Source organism: Camelina sativa, chromosome 13 (assembly GCF_000633955.1).
Source record: "Camelina sativa cultivar DH55 chromosome 13, Cs, whole genome shotgun sequence".
In the NCBI taxonomy this organism is placed as follows: domain Eukaryota; kingdom Viridiplantae; phylum Streptophyta; class Magnoliopsida; order Brassicales; family Brassicaceae; genus Camelina; species Camelina sativa.
In genome coordinates, this window is record NC_025697.1 from 6911633 (window position 1) to 6933478 (window position 21846).

At 37.0% G+C, this 21846-nt stretch overlaps 6 protein-coding genes across 6 annotated transcripts in view; 2 read left to right on the forward strand and 4 right to left on the reverse strand.

Moving 5' to 3' along the window:
- The window catches only part of LOC104735643 (probable mannan synthase 11), a 3607-nt gene extending 2205 nt beyond the window's left edge, over nt 1-1402 (reverse strand). The window contains exons 1-4 of the mRNA XM_010455473.2: nt 918-1402; nt 728-826; nt 288-540; nt 83-193 (exon numbers count right to left, since the gene is read on the reverse strand). Coding sequence (XP_010453775.1) covers nt 83-193; nt 288-540; nt 728-826; nt 918-1181 — 727 coding nt within the window. The 5' untranslated portion in view covers nt 1182-1402. The remainder of the gene's footprint in view (nt 1-82; nt 194-287; nt 541-727; nt 827-917) is intronic.
- On the reverse strand, nt 3495-4312 carry LOC104735644. The gene has a single exon (XM_010455474.2). It carries the CDS (start codon nt 4115-4117, stop codon nt 3617-3619), a length of 501 nt encoding a protein of 166 aa, XP_010453776.1. The 5' UTR covers nt 4118-4312; the 3' UTR covers nt 3495-3616.
- Nucleotides 4898-12011, reverse strand: LOC104735645 (lisH domain and HEAT repeat-containing protein KIAA1468 homolog). Its single transcript, XM_010455475.2, has 19 exons — nt 11593-12011; nt 10981-11130; nt 10398-10576; nt 9810-9917; nt 9288-9458; nt 8681-9196; nt 8376-8450; nt 8170-8298; nt 8006-8080; nt 7713-7922; nt 7407-7559; nt 7107-7321; nt 6880-6997; nt 6652-6787; nt 6369-6570; nt 6183-6288; nt 5950-6090; nt 5615-5855; nt 4898-5518 (listed from the first exon to the last, which is right to left on the reverse strand). Exons 1-19 carry the CDS (start codon nt 11789-11791, stop codon nt 5112-5114), a joined length of 3531 nt encoding a protein of 1176 aa, XP_010453777.1. The 5' UTR covers nt 11792-12011; the 3' UTR covers nt 4898-5111.
- On the reverse strand, nt 12303-14713 carry LOC104735646. The gene is made up of 2 exons (XM_010455477.2): nt 13759-14713; nt 12303-13233 (listed from the first exon to the last, which is right to left on the reverse strand). Exons 1-2 carry the CDS (start codon nt 14568-14570, stop codon nt 12576-12578), a joined length of 1470 nt encoding a protein of 489 aa, XP_010453779.1. The 5' UTR covers nt 14571-14713; the 3' UTR covers nt 12303-12575.
- Nucleotides 17428-20673, forward strand: LOC104735648 (stearoyl-[acyl-carrier-protein] 9-desaturase 3, chloroplastic-like). The gene is made up of 3 exons (XM_010455478.2): nt 17428-17787; nt 19186-19693; nt 19909-20673. Exons 1-3 carry the CDS (start codon nt 17657-17659, stop codon nt 20476-20478), a joined length of 1209 nt encoding a protein of 402 aa, XP_010453780.1. The 5' UTR covers nt 17428-17656; the 3' UTR covers nt 20479-20673.
- LOC104735649 (stearoyl-[acyl-carrier-protein] 9-desaturase 1, chloroplastic-like) overlaps nt 21396-21846 on the forward strand; it is a 2998-nt gene continuing 2547 nt past the window's right edge. Inside the window, exon 1 of the mRNA XM_010455479.2 lies at nt 21396-21756. Within this exon, the coding sequence (XP_010453781.1) occupies nt 21617-21756 (140 nt within the window). The 5' untranslated portion in view covers nt 21396-21616. The remainder of the gene's footprint in view (nt 21757-21846) is intronic.

Here is a 21846-nt window from a genome sequence, read left to right on the forward strand (position 1 = left end):
TTTTTTTTTTTTTTTTTTTTTTTTTTTTGTGAAGTATGTGACCACAAGATAATGTATTTAATAAATGTTGATAAGGATGTACCATTGAAGCCAAAGAAGGCATGTCTAGTGGATCCCGATTCTTGCTCTGCCGTGAAATGGTAATTAAGAGACATCTCCTGCATCCTAGTCATCAAGCACTTCTTTGCGTTCACTGCACCAATGAATAGCTTCTTTAATCATACATGACTATGGTCAGTAAACACCTTGGAAATCGTTTTGTTTGTATAAACTGCAAGTAGTCATACCAAATTTCCATCGAGCTTGAACAAGAGCAAGCTCGGGATTGTGGATGAGAAATGGGATAGTGCATTGGAGGTAATCTGGCTCTGGCTGGAAATCGGCATCGAAGATGGCAATGTAGGTGCATTGTTTGACGTAGCTATGCCTCACGCCTTGTTTAAGAGCTCCAGCTTTATAGCCATTTCTATTGTCTCTCCTCTCACATTTTATGTTAATGCCTTTCCTTGCCCATTTCCCACACTCTATGTTCACCATATCCTGCAATTAGTAACACAGTAGACGATTGATCTCATTGTGGTTATAAGAAAAAAAAAACACAACATTTTAATTGTTTTAATGAATCTAGCTTATTTGAATTTTTTAAAAAAAAGTTACATAATAAAAACCTCTCACTAGTAATAAATTAATTAATAGCATGTGTTTAGAACGATGAATAGAAATGTACCATGATAGTGGGATCAGTGGAGTCGTCTAAAACTTGAACGATTAGTCGATCCAATGGCCATATGAGTCCGCAAGCCGCACCAATGGATAACTGAAACACCTGTGGGAGTTTAAGGTTACTAAAAAGCTGCATCACTATCTAAGATTAAATAACTGAATACAAACTCATAAAACTATAAGTAAATACGTACCTCTCGTTCGTTGTACATTGGGATTTGGACAAGAACCATGGGATAGTTTTGATCTCCGAGCTCCATGTCCTCTTGCATTGCCTCCCATTTGTAGATCTTCTCGGGTTTGCGTTTAAACAACTTGACGTAAATTACTACAATGTTCATATATAAACTCTCTACGAAAACTAACAGTGAGATGACCAAACATATAGCGACCAAACACTTGAACATTGGAACTAGAAGTAGACTCCTCATTTCTCTCCACCACATCATAGTCTCCATGCTTATTTATCTATACTGATCTTCACTTCACACAATTATATGCTTCAAGCTTTTTTCTCTAAAAGTTGCAGCTGCAACCTCAATTATTCTCTGGCCGAGAAAAGAAAATTTAACTACTCTCCTCAGAATAAAGAAGTGGGAGTGAGATATAATTTTGAGGATTTAGAGATTGGGGTATTTCTTGTTCTGTCTATAAGTGACTGACTATACATAGATTCTCTTTTTTTGTTTAATCAAGTAATTTGTCTTTAGTTTTTTTTTTCTTTTTTAGAGGTTTTGTTTCTATTTTGATTCGTTGTCGTTTAATGGAATTATGTGGACCAGATCTAGAACATTATGATAACTAGTGGGAACAAATGATAACTAGTGGGAACAAATGATAACTAGTGGGAACAACAAGATGAGAAAAGGACCAAACAATGTTTATAACTTTTAACTCATCAGTCTAACTATTTTTTATTCATAACTTGCACGTGATATATACTTTTACACATGTTACAACTGGCCACATATACACCTAATTGAATCGGTATCGGATACCGCATTGACAATCTACATTAGTATATTTGATCACGCATCTATCTATAGTCATCTTTTAACTTTCATTTTTGTTAATTATATAGTTGCAAATACATGATAAAAAGGTAATATTTGTATTTTAAAAGTTCTAATATGTTAAGTTTTACCATAAGTTTATACAATTTTAGAACGTACAATGCAATGCTAGGTGCGTTAAAAATAAACCGCGCGAAGCATGTTTCATATGAAGGGTAAATACACAAATTAACGCGTTTGAACTGAAAAACAAATAGTAGTAATCACTATATAAACGCGTTTGAAGTGAAAAAATAATCAAAGTCTTAACTTTACATATTAGTGCAGTGGCAACCATAATCTCGACAAAATAAATGTGAGTTAAAAAGACAACAAGTACCACTGTAAAATAATTAAGCAATGCTGTAATTTCGAGAACAACAACAATTAATGATCTGTCTGTGAAATTAAGAATGGACAACCGTAATCTGATCCCCTAGTTGTTTCGTAGGAAAGAGTCAAATCATTTGAACGCAAACATGTTTTTTACTAATGTCTGAAACTGGTGAGAACGTTACCGGAGTAAACCAGTACGATTGGGTCAGTAAGGACGAGATGGATTTATTGCTCTGAATAGAACAATTCTTTCCTCCTCCTGCTAATTTATTATTGGAATTATTTTATCGTAATTTCCTCAGTTTTTTAGGATCCACCACTACAGTAGTGGCACTACTTATCTTATCTTTATTTCCCTTTGTAAAATATTATCACAAACTCCAGTGACCCGATTGTTAGATTTGAGCATCTAATCATCTTTCAATGGTGTGTGTTGCGTTGAAATGATTGAATCTTCTCGTTGGCAAGGGTACACAAACTTTTATATATATAGAACCTTTGGAAAAGTCAGATCTGAGAAATGTCCTTTGCACTATGTTCCACTTGACTTAGAGCTTTGTCCCTTTCATAAGCAAGTGGCAAATGTCAACTATTTAACCATGACTCGCGCCGTGTGGTTTACGCGCTTTTATAGAGAAAATGTAAAACCTCGACAAAGGCTACTAGGCTTACCAAACCAAAACGGGATTAGAGGCCAGCCGGGGTATTGTTGTTGCTGTTTCCATCAAGCCTATTAAGGCCCATTTATAACATTAGCTAATTTGGGTCTATTTTGTAAAATGTCTAAAAGGGTTTTTCCTTTTCTATATTCCAAATCATTTTAACGACCCTTAATGACCTGAGTACACACGAAAACTATCGTAGTGGCTAGTGAGTATACTACAAGAATTTAAATGGCAAACTAGGATATACCCCTAAAGATGAGATCTGACAAAAAGAAAGGAAAGACAAACTTTAGGACGAAGTAAATGCGTGTCTCCTCCTCGTGAGCATTGCATGATGCATGGCTACCTATTTTATCATTTTGCCCACCACAAACTTATACACCCCAAATCATTTTTATTGACTCTTTCTCTCTACACAGCCGTTGCGAACTTTCCTATAATTTTGTGTTACAACACGCCAAAGAAAAAGAAAAAAAAAACAATATAATATATTTTACCACATGTGGTAATTTTGTCCTCTTCTTTTCAAAAGATTCACTAGATCCAATGGTTTTTTTTTTTTAAAAAAAAATAACGTAACTCGAACATTTGTTCTGTTTTGCTTTTATATTCACAAAAATCACAATATCTATAAGTAAAATAATATAATCCTAGAGAGTAACGATTATATAGTCTACAAAATCTTATAATCACACTAACAACAAAAAAACGGCTATGGAATTAAATACAAGACAATTTCAAAACTATTAAGATCTCATAAACATAGTTTTTATATATTATAAAAGGAAAATAAAAGGGAGAAAAGGTAAAAAGAACAAAAAGGTTTATTTATTTATTTTATTATTGTTCAGGAATAGAAACTAGCACTGGTCTCCATGGTTTTCTCAAAATCCTCAACCGAAATGATTGAACCGAACCCAATCTTCGACCCGTTAACTCTCTCCCGTCACCGTTATAAGCAACGGAGCGAACTGTCACCGGCGACAGATTCTCGCTTCTCTCTTCTCCACCGCCTCGGCAAATCTCTTCTCTACCATTGAACGGCGGCGACGGCGATGTCACCAAGAGCTCTCTCAGTTTACCCCTAGCAGCACGGTGGTTCCCCCTCTTATTTTTCCCGTAGTTTCCATCAGATTCCGGCGAATCCTCAAGGATCTGACGGAGATTGCGTCTGCGACTGTCGGAGCTCCTTTCGAACAACATCCGCAGGGTTTTGCGTCGCCGGAGATTAAATACAGGGCTCTTCGTCGGACTCATCGCAGGGTTCCCGGCGGCAGAGGATGCATCTAAGCTGCGATGTGCGGCGAAGAGCTTGAATTTGTGTAGGCGGGAGAGTGACATGCTGAGATCCAACGGTGGATCGAGTCGAGACGATCACGAGTTCGCCGTCCGATCGCGAATCTTCTTCCTCTTCTTACTTTTTTTTTTTTTTTTTTTTTNTACGGTCACATTTATAGAAGATGCAAGAAGTTAGCAAGTAACGGCGAAGTATTCATAATATAAATCATATTTTAAAGTAGTGGATTTATTTATGTGTAATCTTTGTCAATATTAGATTTAAATCGATATACATACTATAAACCTTATTAAAAAAATTCACCAAATTGCAATTAAGGGGAAGTTATTAGTCGCGACATAACCAAGAAAAAGTATTTGGAAGCACCTGACACGTGTATGCTTATATAGAGTCTGTCTAAATTAATCACGCTTAATGAGGCCCCCTCTCAATTTGGAATTTAGCCTAACCCCGCGTGCGAGGCCCACTCAGTCTACTTCTATACACGGAAAAGCCCAAAATGTGTGGACAATAATTGAGCGATTTTTGTCATATTAATGTGCATTAATACTATTTTTATTTTCTTGTCTGGGTCTGGCACACTTGGTGAAATCGAGTAATATTTCCAGTCAGTCTCATCGAAAATGCCTGAAGGCCCTGAACAACATTAACCAATATATACCATCTATATATATACTTACCGACCACCTGAATAATTTCTTTAATTCGCAATAGAATCCAAACCGCAACATTTTACTCATATGCTTCACCATACTTCAGAATAACACTGCCTTGCGTACAAAGCTAGATTATTCATAGACAGAGACCACGAAGGGGAAAAGAGATGGAACAAAATTGCCTTGGCTCTCTAGCTATTCTTTAAAAAAAATATATTTGTCTTCTTCCTAAGTAAAACAAAATGGTAAAAGAGAGAATAACATTAAAAATATATATATATATATTTTCAGCGAGCCAAAGAACCCAAAAACATGATTTTATTACTCTTGTATTAAGAATCTATGCAATAGAAGCATTTAATGAAAAAAAACCTGGTTATATTTAGTGATTTTGTGGCTGTGTCTCATCTTGGTTCTTGGCTTTACTCCTTAGCATCTCAGTGAAGTTGCCTTTCATGATACGTCTGAATCTCGTGTCTTCAGTAGCAGCAGCCGTAACCTTTGGTGACTCAGGTCCTTGAAGTGTTGGTGATGACGGTGCAATCGCAGTGGTTTCCATTGCTTCTTTTTTCCCCAACAAGCCACCTTCTCCAAACAAGCTTGTCACAGATGATGCAATCCCCAAATGAGCACCCATAGCTTTACTGATTGCTTCAAATGTCCCACCTGATCTCTCCTTCATTATGATCTCTAACGCTTCTTTGTGAGCTGGATCTAGCGCGTCTGGATCTTTCAGTAGGTTTTGTATCGCCGGAAGGAGGTATTCTCGGACACTTGTTTGAGACAGATCTTCAGAAACATGTTTCAAAACATAAACGAGTTAACCTTTGAACACTCAAACATGTATGAAAAAGAAGAAGAAAGTTTTGGTTTTGGTACTCTTACCGGTTGCATCGAGTGCACGAATGGCTTCACAGAACGCGTTAGCTCTTTCTCGGCGACGATTTACATCTGTTGAAGAGCTTGGACTTGCTGAGAGTTGTAAAATCTTGGACAAAAGATAATCTCGAAGCCGTTCTGTTGTGTGAGGAATAGCAACTAAGAGTGCACGAATGACTGCGATTATAGCCTCATGAGAACCATCTTCGAGAAAAGCATCCATCTGGACTAGGATTTTATCAACAATCTGCATCATACACAAATTTAATTAGCACATAAAAGTAATTGGAGAATTTTATTATGCCTTCAAGTAATTCGAAAATTTTATTATGCATTATTACCATGTCGACTTTGAAATGTTGTGCTACAGATCCAAATGCATCTATGCTTGCGTACTTCACATTCAGGTTCTGGTCTGAGCCAAGAGTGATCAAGGCTGGTAACACATTGGCAGAAGCTACTTTGGCGTCGATATATGGAACCTGTGCAAGTATATAACAAATCTTCGGTAAATAAAAAACTTGGGGAAAAAGGTGAAAGTTTGTGTGTGCGTGCTTGTTGTTGAGAAGCTTACAATAGTCTTCAACAACTTAGCAGCGTTGATTTTGAGTTCTGCAGTGGAATCCACGACCATTTCCCACAAAATCCCGAATATCATGCTATGGTGTTCCGGAAATGTGCTGTAAGAGGTGGTCTACATTAGTAAGAATAAGAAGTTCCAGGAAAACATAATTAACAGTGGAAGCTTTAGAGCACGCACCAAAGGAAGCGAACTGCATCCAAAACTTCGTTATTGTGCTTCGATGACTGGTTTTCTTTTGTTTTACTCTCGACTAAGAGTTGTCGTAAGAAGATAGTTAATTCGTCGTGTTTACTTGGTGCACCAAGAACTCCTGCCAAAAGAAGCGGTAGAATACAAAGAGTGGCAAGTCTATTGGCTACAGCAGTTCTTGGTTTCAGGCCTGAAGAAAGGAAACAAGAATCAATGTCAAATCCTCTTTTCAGGAAATTTTCTGTCGCTTTCTATCCAGCAATTAAGTAACCTTTTATCCTTGGATGGATTGCAGAAGGTAAGAATTGAAGATCCGCCTCATCATCTCCAACAGCCACCAAAAATACAGGTAACTCAATGTGAGCTAGGTAGGAACTTCCAAAAAGTTCAGACACAGCCAAGAGAAACTGGAAACCAGCACGGAGGATTTTTAACGATTAATGTAATTACTCCTAAGATCAATAGAAAATAAGAGAACAGTTTCCAACACAATTTCTACCTTTGTTATCCGATTTCTCAAATGATCTTCCTTCTGGGGCAACATGCATGCCAGTTGCAACAAGTTAGCAAAGCAATCAACGTGCATCCATTCAAACATAGGCCACTCAGAACGTCCCCTGGTCAGATATTCCAGTCAGATAAGTAGTACGATTATATAAAAGAAGATGTCAGAAACTAGAAGAAATTGTTGTTGTCCAGAGTAGTTGAGGGGTTTGAGAAGCTTACTCGGCATAGGTCTCAAGCAAAGAAACAGAGAAGGCAGATTCCTCTGATTTTGAGATAGAGGAAAAAGGACATGTTGCCATTGACTTCTGGTGTATAGCTGGAAGCAACTCCATGAGCATTCTTAGCAGGACATCAATGTTCCATCGCTCACGTTCACCTAAGACTCGTAGATGAGACTCCAATGACCCTTCAACTCCAGAAAGGGGCGGGCAGTGCTGCAATGAAAAGGACTTAAAATGAGGTATTCCAACAACCATTCGCAGTTAATATCTTAAAATGGATAATGTATTGAGTCTATACCTGAGCAGAGCTCAATGTGTGAGAGAGAAGAACTCTCAAGATATGATCCAGTCTGTTACCCCATTTTATCACTGCAGGAAGTAGTTCTTTCAATGTGGTTTCAACCACCAGGCCAGATGGATCGCATATCAGCTGAAACATCATCTCCTCGACCTAATAAACAAGTAGAAAGCTAGTGTTGTAGCATGGTTTTATGGATATTAACAAAACGTCTATGCTATTGTCTCATGACAACCTAAAGACACCACCATATCCTAGAATTCTGTAATCAGCCTGTTTTGGAGCTACAAATTTAGTGACGCTGACCTTGAAATATTTGTCTGTGTTTGGAAAGAGTGGAAGCAGCAATGCCAGATTATGAGCGGCAGCCTCTCGAACAACGGTAGCAGAATCTTCTATGAGTTGTTGTACAATAGACAAAATGAGAGAGTCGCGTATCTCAGGGCGGACATATTCTGCAAGCTCCCCACATGATTGAGCAACTAGCAGCCTGCGTTCTTCATATGTATGATTTATCTGAAATAGACAACCAGCATGTAATCACTCATATCAAGAAAATAACAAAAAATGTCCAAAGCGTGCGCAAGAGTAGCATTCACCTGTTCCCAGCACTGTGGAAGCAATTCTGTCTCTGTTCTCATTTCCCCAACATTCCTCGATAGGCTAACACATGCCTGAGATAAACAGTAAAACGCCTCAAGCTCAAAACCTTACAAGTCTTATTATACACAATGAAAGCTTAAAAGGTAATACAATAACCTACATCCATTATAATCCTTCTCTGCTGTTCATCTGGACGTTTGATCAGGTTGAACAATGTATGAGTCAAGGAGTCTCTTGTACTGCTAACTGGATGCCGCTCAATTGCACACATCATCAGGGGAAGGAGTTCCTATCAGTTAAAGAAACCAAATAATTAATATTTCATCCACTGGTCCTGACTGGTAATATTGAGAAAAGAACTCAAACCTCTCGATGGTTTATCAGAACATATGGAACAATCTTCGGCAAAGCATCAGCGAGTATCTGAATAGTTCCTAAACCCTGCAAATGGAAAGAGGAATATTCAAACAACCATCTAACATTTTGTTGACACAACATTAGCAACGTATAGCGAAAGGAAAGCAGACAGCTACATTGCCCTCTACCAATTTTTCTGATGACCAAACAGGAGCTCTTTCAAAGTACTGTATTAGATCATTTAGCAAAGGTAAAAAAAAAAACAGGCAGTCACGATATAAGAGCAAGTATTCCAAAGCATGATCAAGACTTGCCATTTCCTCAGAATCAGCTTCACCATTTGCTTTGTCTGATTTTGAGTTAGAACCACGACCAATCCCAGGATCCACTTTCAAGATGCTTCCAAGGTCTCCGGGTGGAAAACTTCCGTTTGATGGACTTAACAAATAGTTTGAGACTTCTTTCTGGTTCTGCAAAGTACTATTGCTGGCCTCTGCAGTGACCTCTCTTTGATCAGCTATTATATTCTTAACTTCTTCCACCACCAGATCGTCTTCTGTTTGTATGTGCCCTTTCTCAGCCGATATAGAACTTTCATAAACCAAACCACCATCCTTTTCTACTATTGGTTTCTCAACTTCCTCTGGTAGAGAGCTTAACTGTTCCTCGCCATTATCCTTGGATTGTAATTTTACAGGATCGCCTTCATTCGCTGACATGTACTGACCAGCACGAGACCCTTCAATATGCATTTTAAGAGAAGTGATCTCAGCCCTACAGTCATTGAGGATCATCCTCTGATGCTCTGAGGATTGCTTCAAACTTTGCACCTGAAAACTATCAGTGTCATTTCAGGTATTTACATTTCAGATATGTATGAGCCTCTCTCTTCAAGATATCCAGTCTATAAAAAATGACTACCTGCTTTTCTCTATCCCTCAGATCCTTCTGAAGTGATTCTGTAGACTTGTTAAAAGCACTGATTTGCTCTTCGAAATCTTCTTTGCTCTTAAGTAGTCCATCCTTTTCTTTGTTTAGCCTCTCGATCTCCTTTTTTAGTGAATCATTCTCCTGAAGCATGGCTATTTTCTCCTGCATCCAAGAAAATTGCGAACCATGAGTTATTCAAATTCAAAATATATATGGAACATTCTGGTGGATTTTATTCTCGCAGATGCTCAAAGTGCAACTTAAATGGTTGGTATAATTCTCAAATACAAAAAGTTGCACTTAAAGCAAGCTCCCATTCTACATAATCATCCCGCAATCAAAATAACATCAAGTTTCAGATAATAACTAGGGGAAAGATGCAGAGGGAAAAGGAGAGGGAAATTGATTTTGTATAAGACAATAACGTCAAAGAACTAAGTTTTCAGGTATTGATATTTCTGACAGCATCAGTTCAATTTGATGAACATGCAAGTTAAGCTTTCAGGATATAACCTCAGCTGCTTCTGAAGTTGATGAGAGGTACTGATAGTAATAATAGCGCAAGGCATCAGGCACATGTGCTGGACTGTCCTGCCAAACGTCCAAGTTCTGGTCTGTCACCTGAGATAAACAGAACAGACATCATATTTACAAAATTGTTCTAAACACAATACCAGCACAGACAAACAGGTCAGACACTTCTGTTTCTCCTTTTGGAGTTAGAGATAATTCAGACCTGAAACTTAAATTGAAATATTTACCCAAAACCTAACAAATATATCAATTCAAGCCCAAACACAAGACACTATCAGCAGCCTCTAAAGGAAATTATACAATTTCACCATAGAGAGTTACAAAATAGTTACCAAAATGGAAAACTAAAATTAAAATAAGCTACTAGAAAGCTCCAGTTACTTTTTAGTTATTCTTCATTACAACTTTCCTAGATGAAGAGGCAATGAGGCCACAAAATAGGCACAAAGCAAAAAAAAGCTAATCGAGATTCCAAAATGGCGTTTGCGGCAATCAGACCCAAAAAAAGAAACAGAAGAACTAGGTGGGTTGTAGTACGCAAAAAAAATAATATACATATTAATATACCTCCTCATAAAATGTCATAGCGGTAAGCCTGTAACCTGCAAGAAGAAGATATTCTTTCACTGCACAGTTTAAGTCTTGACGTTCATTGTTCTTCAAAGGCCCTATATCTGTGAAGGAAAAATCTTTCTTTTTCCGTTGAATCTCTGGTCTGTTGTCTTCAAACTCATCTGAGTCCAACTCTGAGATATAACAAACAGTATCAGGACATAGTTTGGTGATTAGGTTGCTACCATGCTGGAAAGTGCATTATAAATGATTGTTTGCATAAAGTAAACCTATGCAGATAAATCTCCATGGAGAAATATGAAAGAATAGAGGAGATGGCCTATAGACAGGAACTGAAAGCTAGACTAGCAAATACTTATTGCAGAGAGAACTTCTAGATACATTAAAGTGTCTGCACTCTGAGACTATGATTTTAGTCAAAGTAGACTCCCTAACCGGTCGGTCATCACTGAAATTTCTGAAACCCTACCGACTTCATGGCACGAAACATGAACAGAGTGTCTATGCATATACGTTTATCGAAGTAGAAGACTATGAGACGAGAAAGAGCAGAATAAATAATTGAGTTATGGATTACCTTTTGACTTGTCAATATGATCAGATTTCTTCTGTCCTTCAGTTTTCAATCTTGTAATATCCTCTTGAGCTAGACGAAATTCATATTCGCTGATAGCTAGTTTCTCAGCTAATGCTTCTTTCTCCTCCAACAAACTTTGTGGATCCGCAACTGTATTTCAGGGTAAAAATTACTAGCCATGCTACCAACCATATTGTCTAAGAAAGCCTGAAGCTAAACCAAAAACCTCAGAATGCCACACAAGATACGACATGTTCATAAAACAAGCGGACTAATCACCCTTCAAGTATGATTGTTTTCAAACTTAAACTATGAGAAGAACATCAAATTGCATGCAGAACAGATACATTCTCACGATTTCTCAATCATTTTCTTGACACCTGTGCTTTTCACAACTTTGAAAACATGTCCATGATCAAACATTTACACTTTCAACTGCTTTGTGAATTAAGTAAGACCAAATAAGATACCCAATTATCATATCCCAAAAAGATCTCTAAAACGTAACGCAGCTCAACCACACTAAGAGGGACGATATAGCAGACAATTTCAGTAACAGAAAAAATTAACAATGAGAGGCGAATACAAACGCAATGCGAAGAACTGGCGAACCTCGAATTGAATTATACCGAGAAATCTGATCAGGAGAGAAACGGGAAGGATCAGAGAAGAACTCCTTAAGACGAATTGCTTGGGCATCGCGGCCATCATCGAGGAGTTCGTGAAGAAGCTCAAACGCCGTCAAGAGGTAGTTCTCCTCCATCAGGAAGTTCACAAAAAAGTTGCACAACGACGATCGCTCCGCGTCCATGTTTTGTTTTCTTATTCTTTCACGGGAACCCTAAAACCCAATCAGAGGAAACACCTCCTTCGTTCCAATGTCTCTGTGCATTCCGATAGAGAATAAACTCTCACACTTCGATCTGACGCGCGATCGGATTCGATTCACCAGATCGTGTCGGTGTTCTCGTCGATGAGTCTCTCCGGAAAAGAGTGACGGTACGAATCACGTGCGACAATGTAATGGTACACCGTGGATTAGTTGAACCCAGATTGTTTAAACAGTAAGCTATATGGACACGTGGACGGCTCACGTCAAATCAACGTCGTCGTGTGTGCGTGCCTAGGCGATTTCTAAAGTTCGAGAAAAGTCGACGTTTCCGTTGCTCTTTGTAGTGAAAATAAGTAGTAATTTAAAACTAAAGAAAGTGTTTAGTCTTTTTGCTAATTGCTTGTAAAAACATGTGAGATACGCAGATTACCAATAAAACCATCGTAATACCTTCAGCTTTTGAATAGCAATGAATTCTCATCAACCACCATGAGGACAAAATTGAAAGTATTGATATTACTAATTTCTTTATAAAATGTATTTGGAAAGATTAAAAAAAAACCGTAAAAAATCATTGTTACAACAAAGTGAGTAAAAAAGAAAGTGAAACAAGGATCACCTTGACTGAAAGAGACAAAAAGCAGAAGCATGTATAATATGTATGGGAACCAAAACAAACCTGTAAAACCAAATACCCGAAAGTGCAGCAACATGAGTATGGATTCTTTGACCAAAAAAAAAAGAGTATGGACTCTTAGTTCTCTCAAGAATTGTGGGTGTGTAACTGACCCAAAGCTTCGGTTAGCATCTTGGTTTGACACTGCGACGGCACTTTAGGAGCTGGAGGCTGAGATTTGTAAATCTGAGCACGAGTTATATCGTTGTCATCGACGTCAGTGTTGTAGATGAAAGGATCTCTGCAAGTAGTACTTGGCGCAGCTTCACTTGATGTTTGTACAGATGAATCAACGGGTTTGGCTGGAGGGTAAACATGTGAGGACAACTCTGGTGCTAGAGGGCTACTGGTGCGGACCACTGGGGAATCAACTTGGTGGGAGTTTAAAACCGTGCCAGAATTCACAGGCGGTGCTTGAGCATACCTCGAACTGTACTGCTCGACTGGAATGTAGTATATTGGGTATGGCTGCGGCGGAAGCTGATAATGGGTGTGGTTTGTGTGATGGTATGCTGTGGCAGGCAATGGCATAGGTGAGTTTCCGGCAATGTAAGGATGTCCAGTGTAAATGACCTGTATATGTTGTTGTTGAGCTTGGTTCATAAATGGTGGATACCCGGAAAATGGGATTGGAACTGGTTTGTTAAGCGGAGTCTCGTACAAGTTTGAAGACAACTTGTTCTCCAGAACATGTGAGTGTGTCGGTAGCTCGTGAGAAGAGATTGGGGTGACTGCAGTGTTGTCTCTATACATACAACAAGAACAAAAGGAATATGGTTATCAGCTACAAAATTGCATTTGAACTAAATGTGACAGGATTGGCATGTGGCTTCTATAGCAAAACATACAACCCTTATGAACACAGCTCAACTTCAAATACTAGAATAACTACATCTTATGAAGATAACAACCGTCGCTGAATACCACACAAGGAATAACATAAGCCCGGGCGCATAGATGTTCTTCAAATTGGGAATTACCACAACACAAGGTCCTTACACAATCGTAAAAAAAGACAAGCTAATGATTGCCTAAGCCAATGAACTCATTCACCGATCATAGAGATAGCTTATATCACCCACATTTAACCTGGTTATACAACACTACCAAATTCATCTGTGCCATTGGCTAAACAATTCAAAACACACATGCTCATTTCTTCCCAGACAACAAATGAACAAATTGTGTGAGAGTTTTTAGTACGCTTACACCTAAAACTATTCAACAGAGCAATCAAACAGTGTAATCAAGCAGCTAGAGCATAGAATACCTTGTCACCGATTCTACTGGCGCAAATTTGACCTGCGAATTTACTGTGTTGTCCTCGCCAGTGCTTTTGATCGGAGGCAAATTGGTCGAAGTAACGGAGGATGATGTTGAGCCAAAGGACGAATGAGTCTCGAGCATCATCGACTCCTGTCCACAAATCCCGCCGTTACCATCTCCGCTTCCGCTACTCTCACTATTATTGCGCCCAGTCTGCATCATCTCCGCGCTCGTCAACGCGTCTACGAACCATGTATCAGTCTTTGGGTGCTGAAGCACCGGTTGAGTCGACTCGTGCAGAACAGGCTTAGGCTCTTCGATTCCAAGCCAATCGAAATCAGTCTCCGCTTTACTCTGAGCCGAATCTCCCTGACTCGCACCAGCATCATTCGATTGTGATTTCGATGGGAATATAAACAACCGGATTCGCGATTGAGGAATCGAAAACTCGGAGAAGAGGTATCCATGTTCCTCCATCATGATCTGAACATCCTCATCCGTCTCGACGGAGATAAGCGAATCTAGTTCCTGATCAGGAAGCTGATATTTAACCTTGAAAGGATATGAGATTCCCAGCGTAACCCTAAGGTGGCTAACAAGCGAATCGAAACTCGTTTCCGCGGAGGGAGGAACGGCAACGATTCGAGTATCTCCGCCGACGTAGCGCGGCGATTTCGTCTGCGGAAGTGAAACTATATTACCGCCATGCCTACACATCACCCTTAACTTTCCATTTCTTCCCTTCTTCTTCCATCTCGGCGTAGCAACATTCCCGCCTTCTGTTACGGCGGCGGAAATGGAGGAGACGGTGGTCATGGTCGTACGATTTTGGGGGTTTTTAACTTCTGCGGCTTCTTTTTTCTGCTTTTGCTATTTTGTTTGGGGACAAACTCCGTTTATAAGCGGCGAGGTTTTTTTTAATCGAATCAAAGCCAAAAGGTGTAGTGTGTTGTAGCTTCGCTGTGACGGTAACGCTATCATTAAACTGAGGGAATGTATCAGCATAGAATTGTGGGCCCGTGGTGTACTGGTGTTCCCGAGCGCGTGACTTTTAAAACGGGTTTATAACCGGGTCGGGTGTAAAATAATCCAAGACTGGTGAAATTTACCCGACCCGGGTTTGTATTTCTGATTTTTCGTTTTTTTTATAAGTTTGTTCGATTTCGAGAAAATGTTTAGTTGGTTCAACAATTATACATAATTGATTCATCCATGCACGTTTAGCAATAGGAAGATGTAAAACAAACACATAATCTATAAACACCTTCGCTTTTTTATACCATTATCTTACAAAAAAATAGCATATATAAATTAAAAATTTATGTAACGCGTAAATATTACAATTTAATAATGAAATTAACTATAAAATTCTCTGTTTTAGAAGCCCAAAATTATTTTCTGTTCAACAAACGTAATTAGTAAGTTTATCAATTCCAGTAACCTTTATTTGTGATGCAGTTTCTGAGTGCAACAAAATTTACTCCCTCTGTCTCACAAAAATTGATATTTTGGGATATTTTTTTGTCTCACAAAAATTGATGTTTTGTAAATTTAAAAAAATAATTATTGAAAATATTTAAAATTTTGAATTGTTATTGGTTTAAAATTAAATAATACTCTCTTTCGTCAAAGAAAAAATATATTTAAACTCAATAATCATTGTTTTCTTAAAATGTGTAAATGCTTCTAAACATCATTCTTTATGAGACGTTTATGAGAGAGAGAGTATATGATAGTAAGTTTTTCATTAAATGGAACAATCACAAATTTGTATAGTATGCTAAAAATCAAAAGAAAAATAAGTGACAAAATTGGAGAGATATATCAATCAGTAGTCTTAATTAAGTGTTTTTTTGGTAAAATGGTAAACGTTAATTGAGGTTTGATATTCAGTGACTTCACAAGTCACCCAATGTTACAAAACCCAAACTTTGCTTTGCAACAACTTTATTTTCGACTTCGAGCAACATCACATGCATATAGACCGTCGGTTACGACTTTACTCCTTACTACACCTTATTATGTTTTTCATTTAACAACAATACGACACTTCTTGTCATAAAATTACGAAATTTTTGTTTACGTTAAAACCATTTTTTTGTTTTTGTTTAGGGAAAAAACCCGAAAAATATGTTATCTAATTTTTTTTGGTCGTTTAATTCCTCTAGTTATTAAATTTCTCAAAAAATACCTGTTTTAATTTCCGTTGTCTTTAAAAACTTTCATTTTATTAATAACGGTAGATTCATACTTACGACATAACGACTTTTAACTTTAATGACAGAAATATTAACCATGGTTAAACTACAACCCCACGTGGTTAATAAGAGGGAACTAAAGACACTGTTACCCTCTTCTTCTTTCCCCAAATTGATTTCGAGTTTTAGAACTCTAGAACCCTAAAAACGATTTTTCTTCTCAAACTTCAAATCCTAAATTCCTTTGATTGGGATGATAGTCGTCGTCTGAGTAGTTGCGGTTCTGGTTGATTGTGTGGTGTGTTCGTTGCAAGAATTGATTGACTCCTTTGGGTCACCATTCTCACAAACCAAATTTGAATTTCTGATTTTTTTAGGGTTCTAGAGTCCTAAAAGTCGAAATCGATTTGGGAGAAGAAGAAGAGGGTAACAATGTCTTTAGTTCCCTCTAATTAACCATGTGAGGTTGTAGTTTAACCTTGGTTAACATTTCTGTCATTAGAGTTAATAATCGTTATGTCATAAGTATGTATCTATCATTATTAATAAAATGAAGATTTTTAAAGACAACGGAAATTAAATCATGTATTTTTGAGAAATTTAATAACTAAAGGAATTAAACAGCAAAAAAAAATGAGATGGCGTATTTTTCGGATTTTTTCCTTTTTGTTTATGTCTCTCTTTTTTGGTCTATTTATAACTTTGAGAACATATTGTTTCAATAGAAACGATACGACAGTAGACCGAATGACCGATAAAGAAAGAAAAGAGTATTCACCATCATTTTATTTATTTATTTCGAAAACTCTCATAAATTTTTGACTAGTAAGAATCATAAATTGCATCATATACAATCCACAATTCCAATTTCCACATATAAATAAATGAGATATTCTAAGATATGAGACATTCTAAGAAATAATATTCTTTCTTAAGAAAAGTATCTCAGAAAAGTAACACCAACAAAAATTTGGAGTACACCTAGAAAGGTTCCTATTCCAGAATTACGTAACACGATTAATTAATTAAGCGCGACAATGATGTTTTATCGACTACTTCTAGCTCGTAAATATCAAAAGATTTTTTTTTTTGGTAAGGGACCGGCCGACTAAGGTCACCCGTTATTTATTAAAATGAAAGAAGATTACAAACGAACTTCTCGTGAATATCAAAAGATGATTACTACGTGCAGTGTTTTATTTGTTTTTTTTTTTCATATTTCAGAGGTTTCTATAAATTATAATTAGTGTTTTTTTTGTTTTTTGCGTGCTAATTATTGAGAAACGTTTTTTCTTTTTGGTAACAAGAAAAATGTTGCTGTTTAAGTATTTCATTTTCTACGGCGATTTTATATATTCTTTACGGAAACAATGGCTTTTTCAACGGGAGTTATATATATATACATCGAATTAAAGTTTGATGAATCATCCAAATAACTTAAAAACAAACGAATACCATATATAAGAGTTCAAACGTAAACAGATGACCATGGTTGCTTAGTATAACTAATCACAGGTGTGAAACTAATCAATAAGAGGACAAAACACTCCAACTCTAGTCAACTCTTCTTGTGTATATATATAGAGATATATATTCCTTCTTCTAACCGCACAACAAAGTACACAAAGAGAGAGAGAGAGAGAGAGAGAGAGAGCGAGAGAGAGAAAGAATCGAAGAGATCTGTTGCGGAGAGAGAGAGAGAGAATGTCCATGGCTTTGCTTTTCACCTCGCCGGCGATGAAGCATAAGCCGGCGGCGATTACTTCTTCTCGCCGTGAATCTTCTCATCCTTCTCGTCGTCTTCGAGTTTCATGTGTCACTACGAACCCTCCTAGGTACCATATTCTCTTTAGATCTTCGATTTCTAGTTTTTTTTTTTTTTTTTTNTTTTTGTGTTTGTTTATAGACGTTTATGAACATAAGTTAGATATGCTATTAAGCATATACAACATAATCTTTTTTTTTTTTGAACAAATATAACATAATCATTCTGTGTTTTAGCTGTCTCTATTTAACATGTTATTGATTTACACGGGATCTAAATCATACCGTCGTTTTCTGAACACAAATAAATAATTAAATAAAATCATTCCACTAGTTTCTTTAAAGTTTTTTTTACTCACGAGTCACTGAGTTCAACGATGTATTTCATTTTATTTTGTTGTATATATTTCAAGATTTTGTTATTCACGATCGGAGTTCTTAATGTTTACTAGTATATACAATACATATATGAGCGGGCATTAATTATTGCTATGTCCAATGGGACTATAATACTGTATTTAAAGTCATTGGATTCCATGTATCTTCTTCGTTAATCCCATTATTCGTATTCGTATCATGATGTCAACTTTTTTTTGGTCCACCTGATAACTTTTTTTTTTTCATATTGCAGAATCACTATGCTTTATATATACATATACAGCTTTATGTGTGTGGGTGTGCATGTGTATGTGTGTATGCATATGATTTGGTGATTTGCTTCACACGATATCATGACATTAATTAGGTGACCTTAAGACAAACAATATAGAGATAATTTTGATTGTATTATAAATTAATTACGGTTCAAAATTTTATCAGGCAAAGTACATTGTACTTTAATATGCTGGCTTGTTTTTCTTCACAATTTTACCCCACCATGCAAAATTATTGAACAAACGTTGTTGTTTTTTGTTTGTTTCTGGTAAAAATTGTACAGGCGTTTAGTTGACATATTAAAATCAATATCCCTATATATATATATATATATATATATATATCAACAACGTCCAAAAATTCCAATCTGGATATGGTGACACAACGCCTTCAACTAAAAACGATAGGACTAATTGACCAATCAATATCATCAACATTTTTCTATATTCAATAAAATAATTTTAAAATTGCAACTACAGTCTAAAACCTTATTTTTATTTTACATTTTGTGATTACGTGTGTTTAAAATACATGAATATCTCTAATGGAGTTTATGTCAGAGTTCCATGTTGCCAGAAAATAATCTTTAACTTTCTTGTTAAATGACAACGTAACAACCACAATTCCTTTTCCAAAAATAGTTGTTTTGACATACCTATCGAGTTTATTGTCATATTTATCAAGTTTTACTATAAGTGTACTATTTACGCTTTTATAGTTTTGTACTCTAAAAGAGATATCGCAAATCTCTTTCAAAGTACACAGGACCCATTTCTGTTTGATATTAATTTTATTTTATTTGTTTCTGTTTGTAGGCAAAAAAACGAAACATGCAATCAGTTTCGACCTATCAAAGAAGTGAATAACCAAATAACACACACAATACCACAAGAGAAGCTCGAGATCTTCAAATCAATGGAGAGTTGGGCAGAACACAAACTACTACCTTATCTCAAACCCGTCAAAGATTCATGGCAACCACAAGACTTTTTACCGGCACCGGAGAACGACGAAGAGTTCTACGACCGAGTGAAAGATATCAGAGAGCGAACAAAAGATATACCAGACGATTACTTTGTTGTTCTTGTCGGAGATATGATCACAGAGGAAGCACTTCCAACATATCAAACGACGTTGAACACACTTGACGGCGTTAAGGATGAAACCGGTGGTAGTTTATCGCCGTGGGCGGTTTGGATTAGAGCTTGGACGGCTGAGGAAAACCGTCACGGTGATTTACTCAACAAGTATCTTTATCTAACTGGTCGTGTTGATATGCGACATGTTGAGATGACTATACAATATCTAATTGGCTCTGGTATGGTAAGTATTCATTTTTAAAGTCATATTTGACTTTTTTTGGGTTATTTTGAAAAGAAAAAAAAAATAGTTACAGTGACAAGTTTAGTATAGGTTTTCAAAACTTTTTATAGAAGTTTTAAAAAACAAAAATTAGTACTAATATTGATTAATGATATTAATAAATTATTAGTTTAATTATTCATAATGTTTGTTTTGTTTTGGTCAACGGCTTGTAGGATTCGAAGTTTGAGAACAATCCATACAATGGATTCATCTACACTTCATTCCAAGAGCGAGCTACGTTCATCTCTCACGGCAACACGGCGAGGCTAGCCACAACCTACGGCGATATTACCCTAGCGAAGATCTGCGGCACGATCGCCGCCGACGAGAAGCGACACGAGACAGCGTACACGAAGATCGTGGAGAAGCTGTTCGAGATAGACCCCGACGGATCGGTTCAGGCGCTGGCGAGTATGATGAAGAAACGGATCACGATGCCGGCTCATCTGATGCACGACGGAAGAGATAACGATCTGTTCGATCATTACGCAGCCGTGGCGCAGAGGATTGGAGTTTACACGGCGGCGGATTACGCTGGGATACTTGAGTTTCTGTTGAGGTGGTGGAAGGTGGAGAGTTTGGGTTTGGGGTTATCGGGGGAAGGGAGGAGAGCACAGGATTATCTGTGCACCTTGCCGCAGAGGATCAAGAGGTTAGAGGAAAGAGCTAATGATAGGGTCAAGCTTGTGTCAAAACCTTCTGTTTCGTTTAGCTGGGTTTTTGGTAGAGATGTGAAACTATAGAGAGAGATATTTTTAAAATAGTTAAACAATGAAAAAAATAACCAAACAAAATAGTATAAATAAATAAACTATATATGTTTGTCATCCAAATTGTGACTTGTGGATCTGAGTAACCAAACTATGTGTCCAGTTTTAATATTTATATGAACATCTCACAATTTATATTTTGTTCACTAATTAATGTGACTTCAAATACATCGTTTGTGTATTTTTTTTTTTTTGTGTTTTTGTGTTGTAATGATGATATTTTTAAGATATATATATATATATATATATATATATATATATTCCCCGTCTAAGTAAGTATTGTTATGGTAATATACTTATGTGAAATCAGATGTATCATGTTTTGGTGAACGGCTTACAGTATATGAATGCACATTCAATCATATCTTCCTCGTGAAGTTTTTTATTGACTTTTAGAATGATTGGTAAGAGTCTCCTTCAAGATGACCCATCTAGCTACATCGATCTTCGAACCCACATTGTTTGCAAAAAATGGAGGAGACTAATTAAACCCTTGTGCGTCCAAAAATATTATATCTCGATCACTATATGCATCGATCCATCCCGAGCCGATCAAAACATTAGCATCTCGGAAACTCATGGTCATAACTCGTAAGACACGTTTATTGTTATGAAGACATATCAGTGACAATGTTTTTTGTGTTTCTTTCTACCGTCATACTATAAAAGATCTTTGTCGCGTAATATGATTTTTTGCTTCGACAGCATGATGATATCACACAACAAGTATATCGTTTCAACGACAAGCAACTTCGCGTTTCAACGACTAAAGCTGCATTGGCGGCCCATGGGCCTATTAGAATTTATTGTGTAAACAAATAAGGACAGAAATAGATAAAAACAGGTGAAGAAGAAAATGGCAGTGATTTAAAAAAAATAAGAGATATTGCAATAAATGTACACTTGCTGAAATAATCACGTTCCAGTTTTTTTTCATTCTTCTGAAATTGATCGTTTTGTTTCTTCACCTTTGCTTTCTTTGTTTCTCCCACCTTAAATAACCTAAGCATACCACTCTGTTATCATCGAAAAATTCTTATTTCGTTTTGTTTCTCCAATCTCTTTTTTTTTTATTTTGTTTGGTTTTGGCTACGGGGCACTAATTAAAACAATGGCTATGGCTATGACTATGGATCGGATCGCTTTTTCCTCACCCTCATCATTTTATCATCGTTCTTCTCATCATCATCCTCATGGCTCCAGATCTTCCAGAGTTTTCATGGCTTCCTCCACTCTCCGTTCCGTTTCCACGTGAGTTTCTCGCCTCGATCATTTCAATTTTGCCTTCAACTGTTTTTTTTACCCTGATCTATATTTTTAAAACTTTCTGGGGGGGGAGGG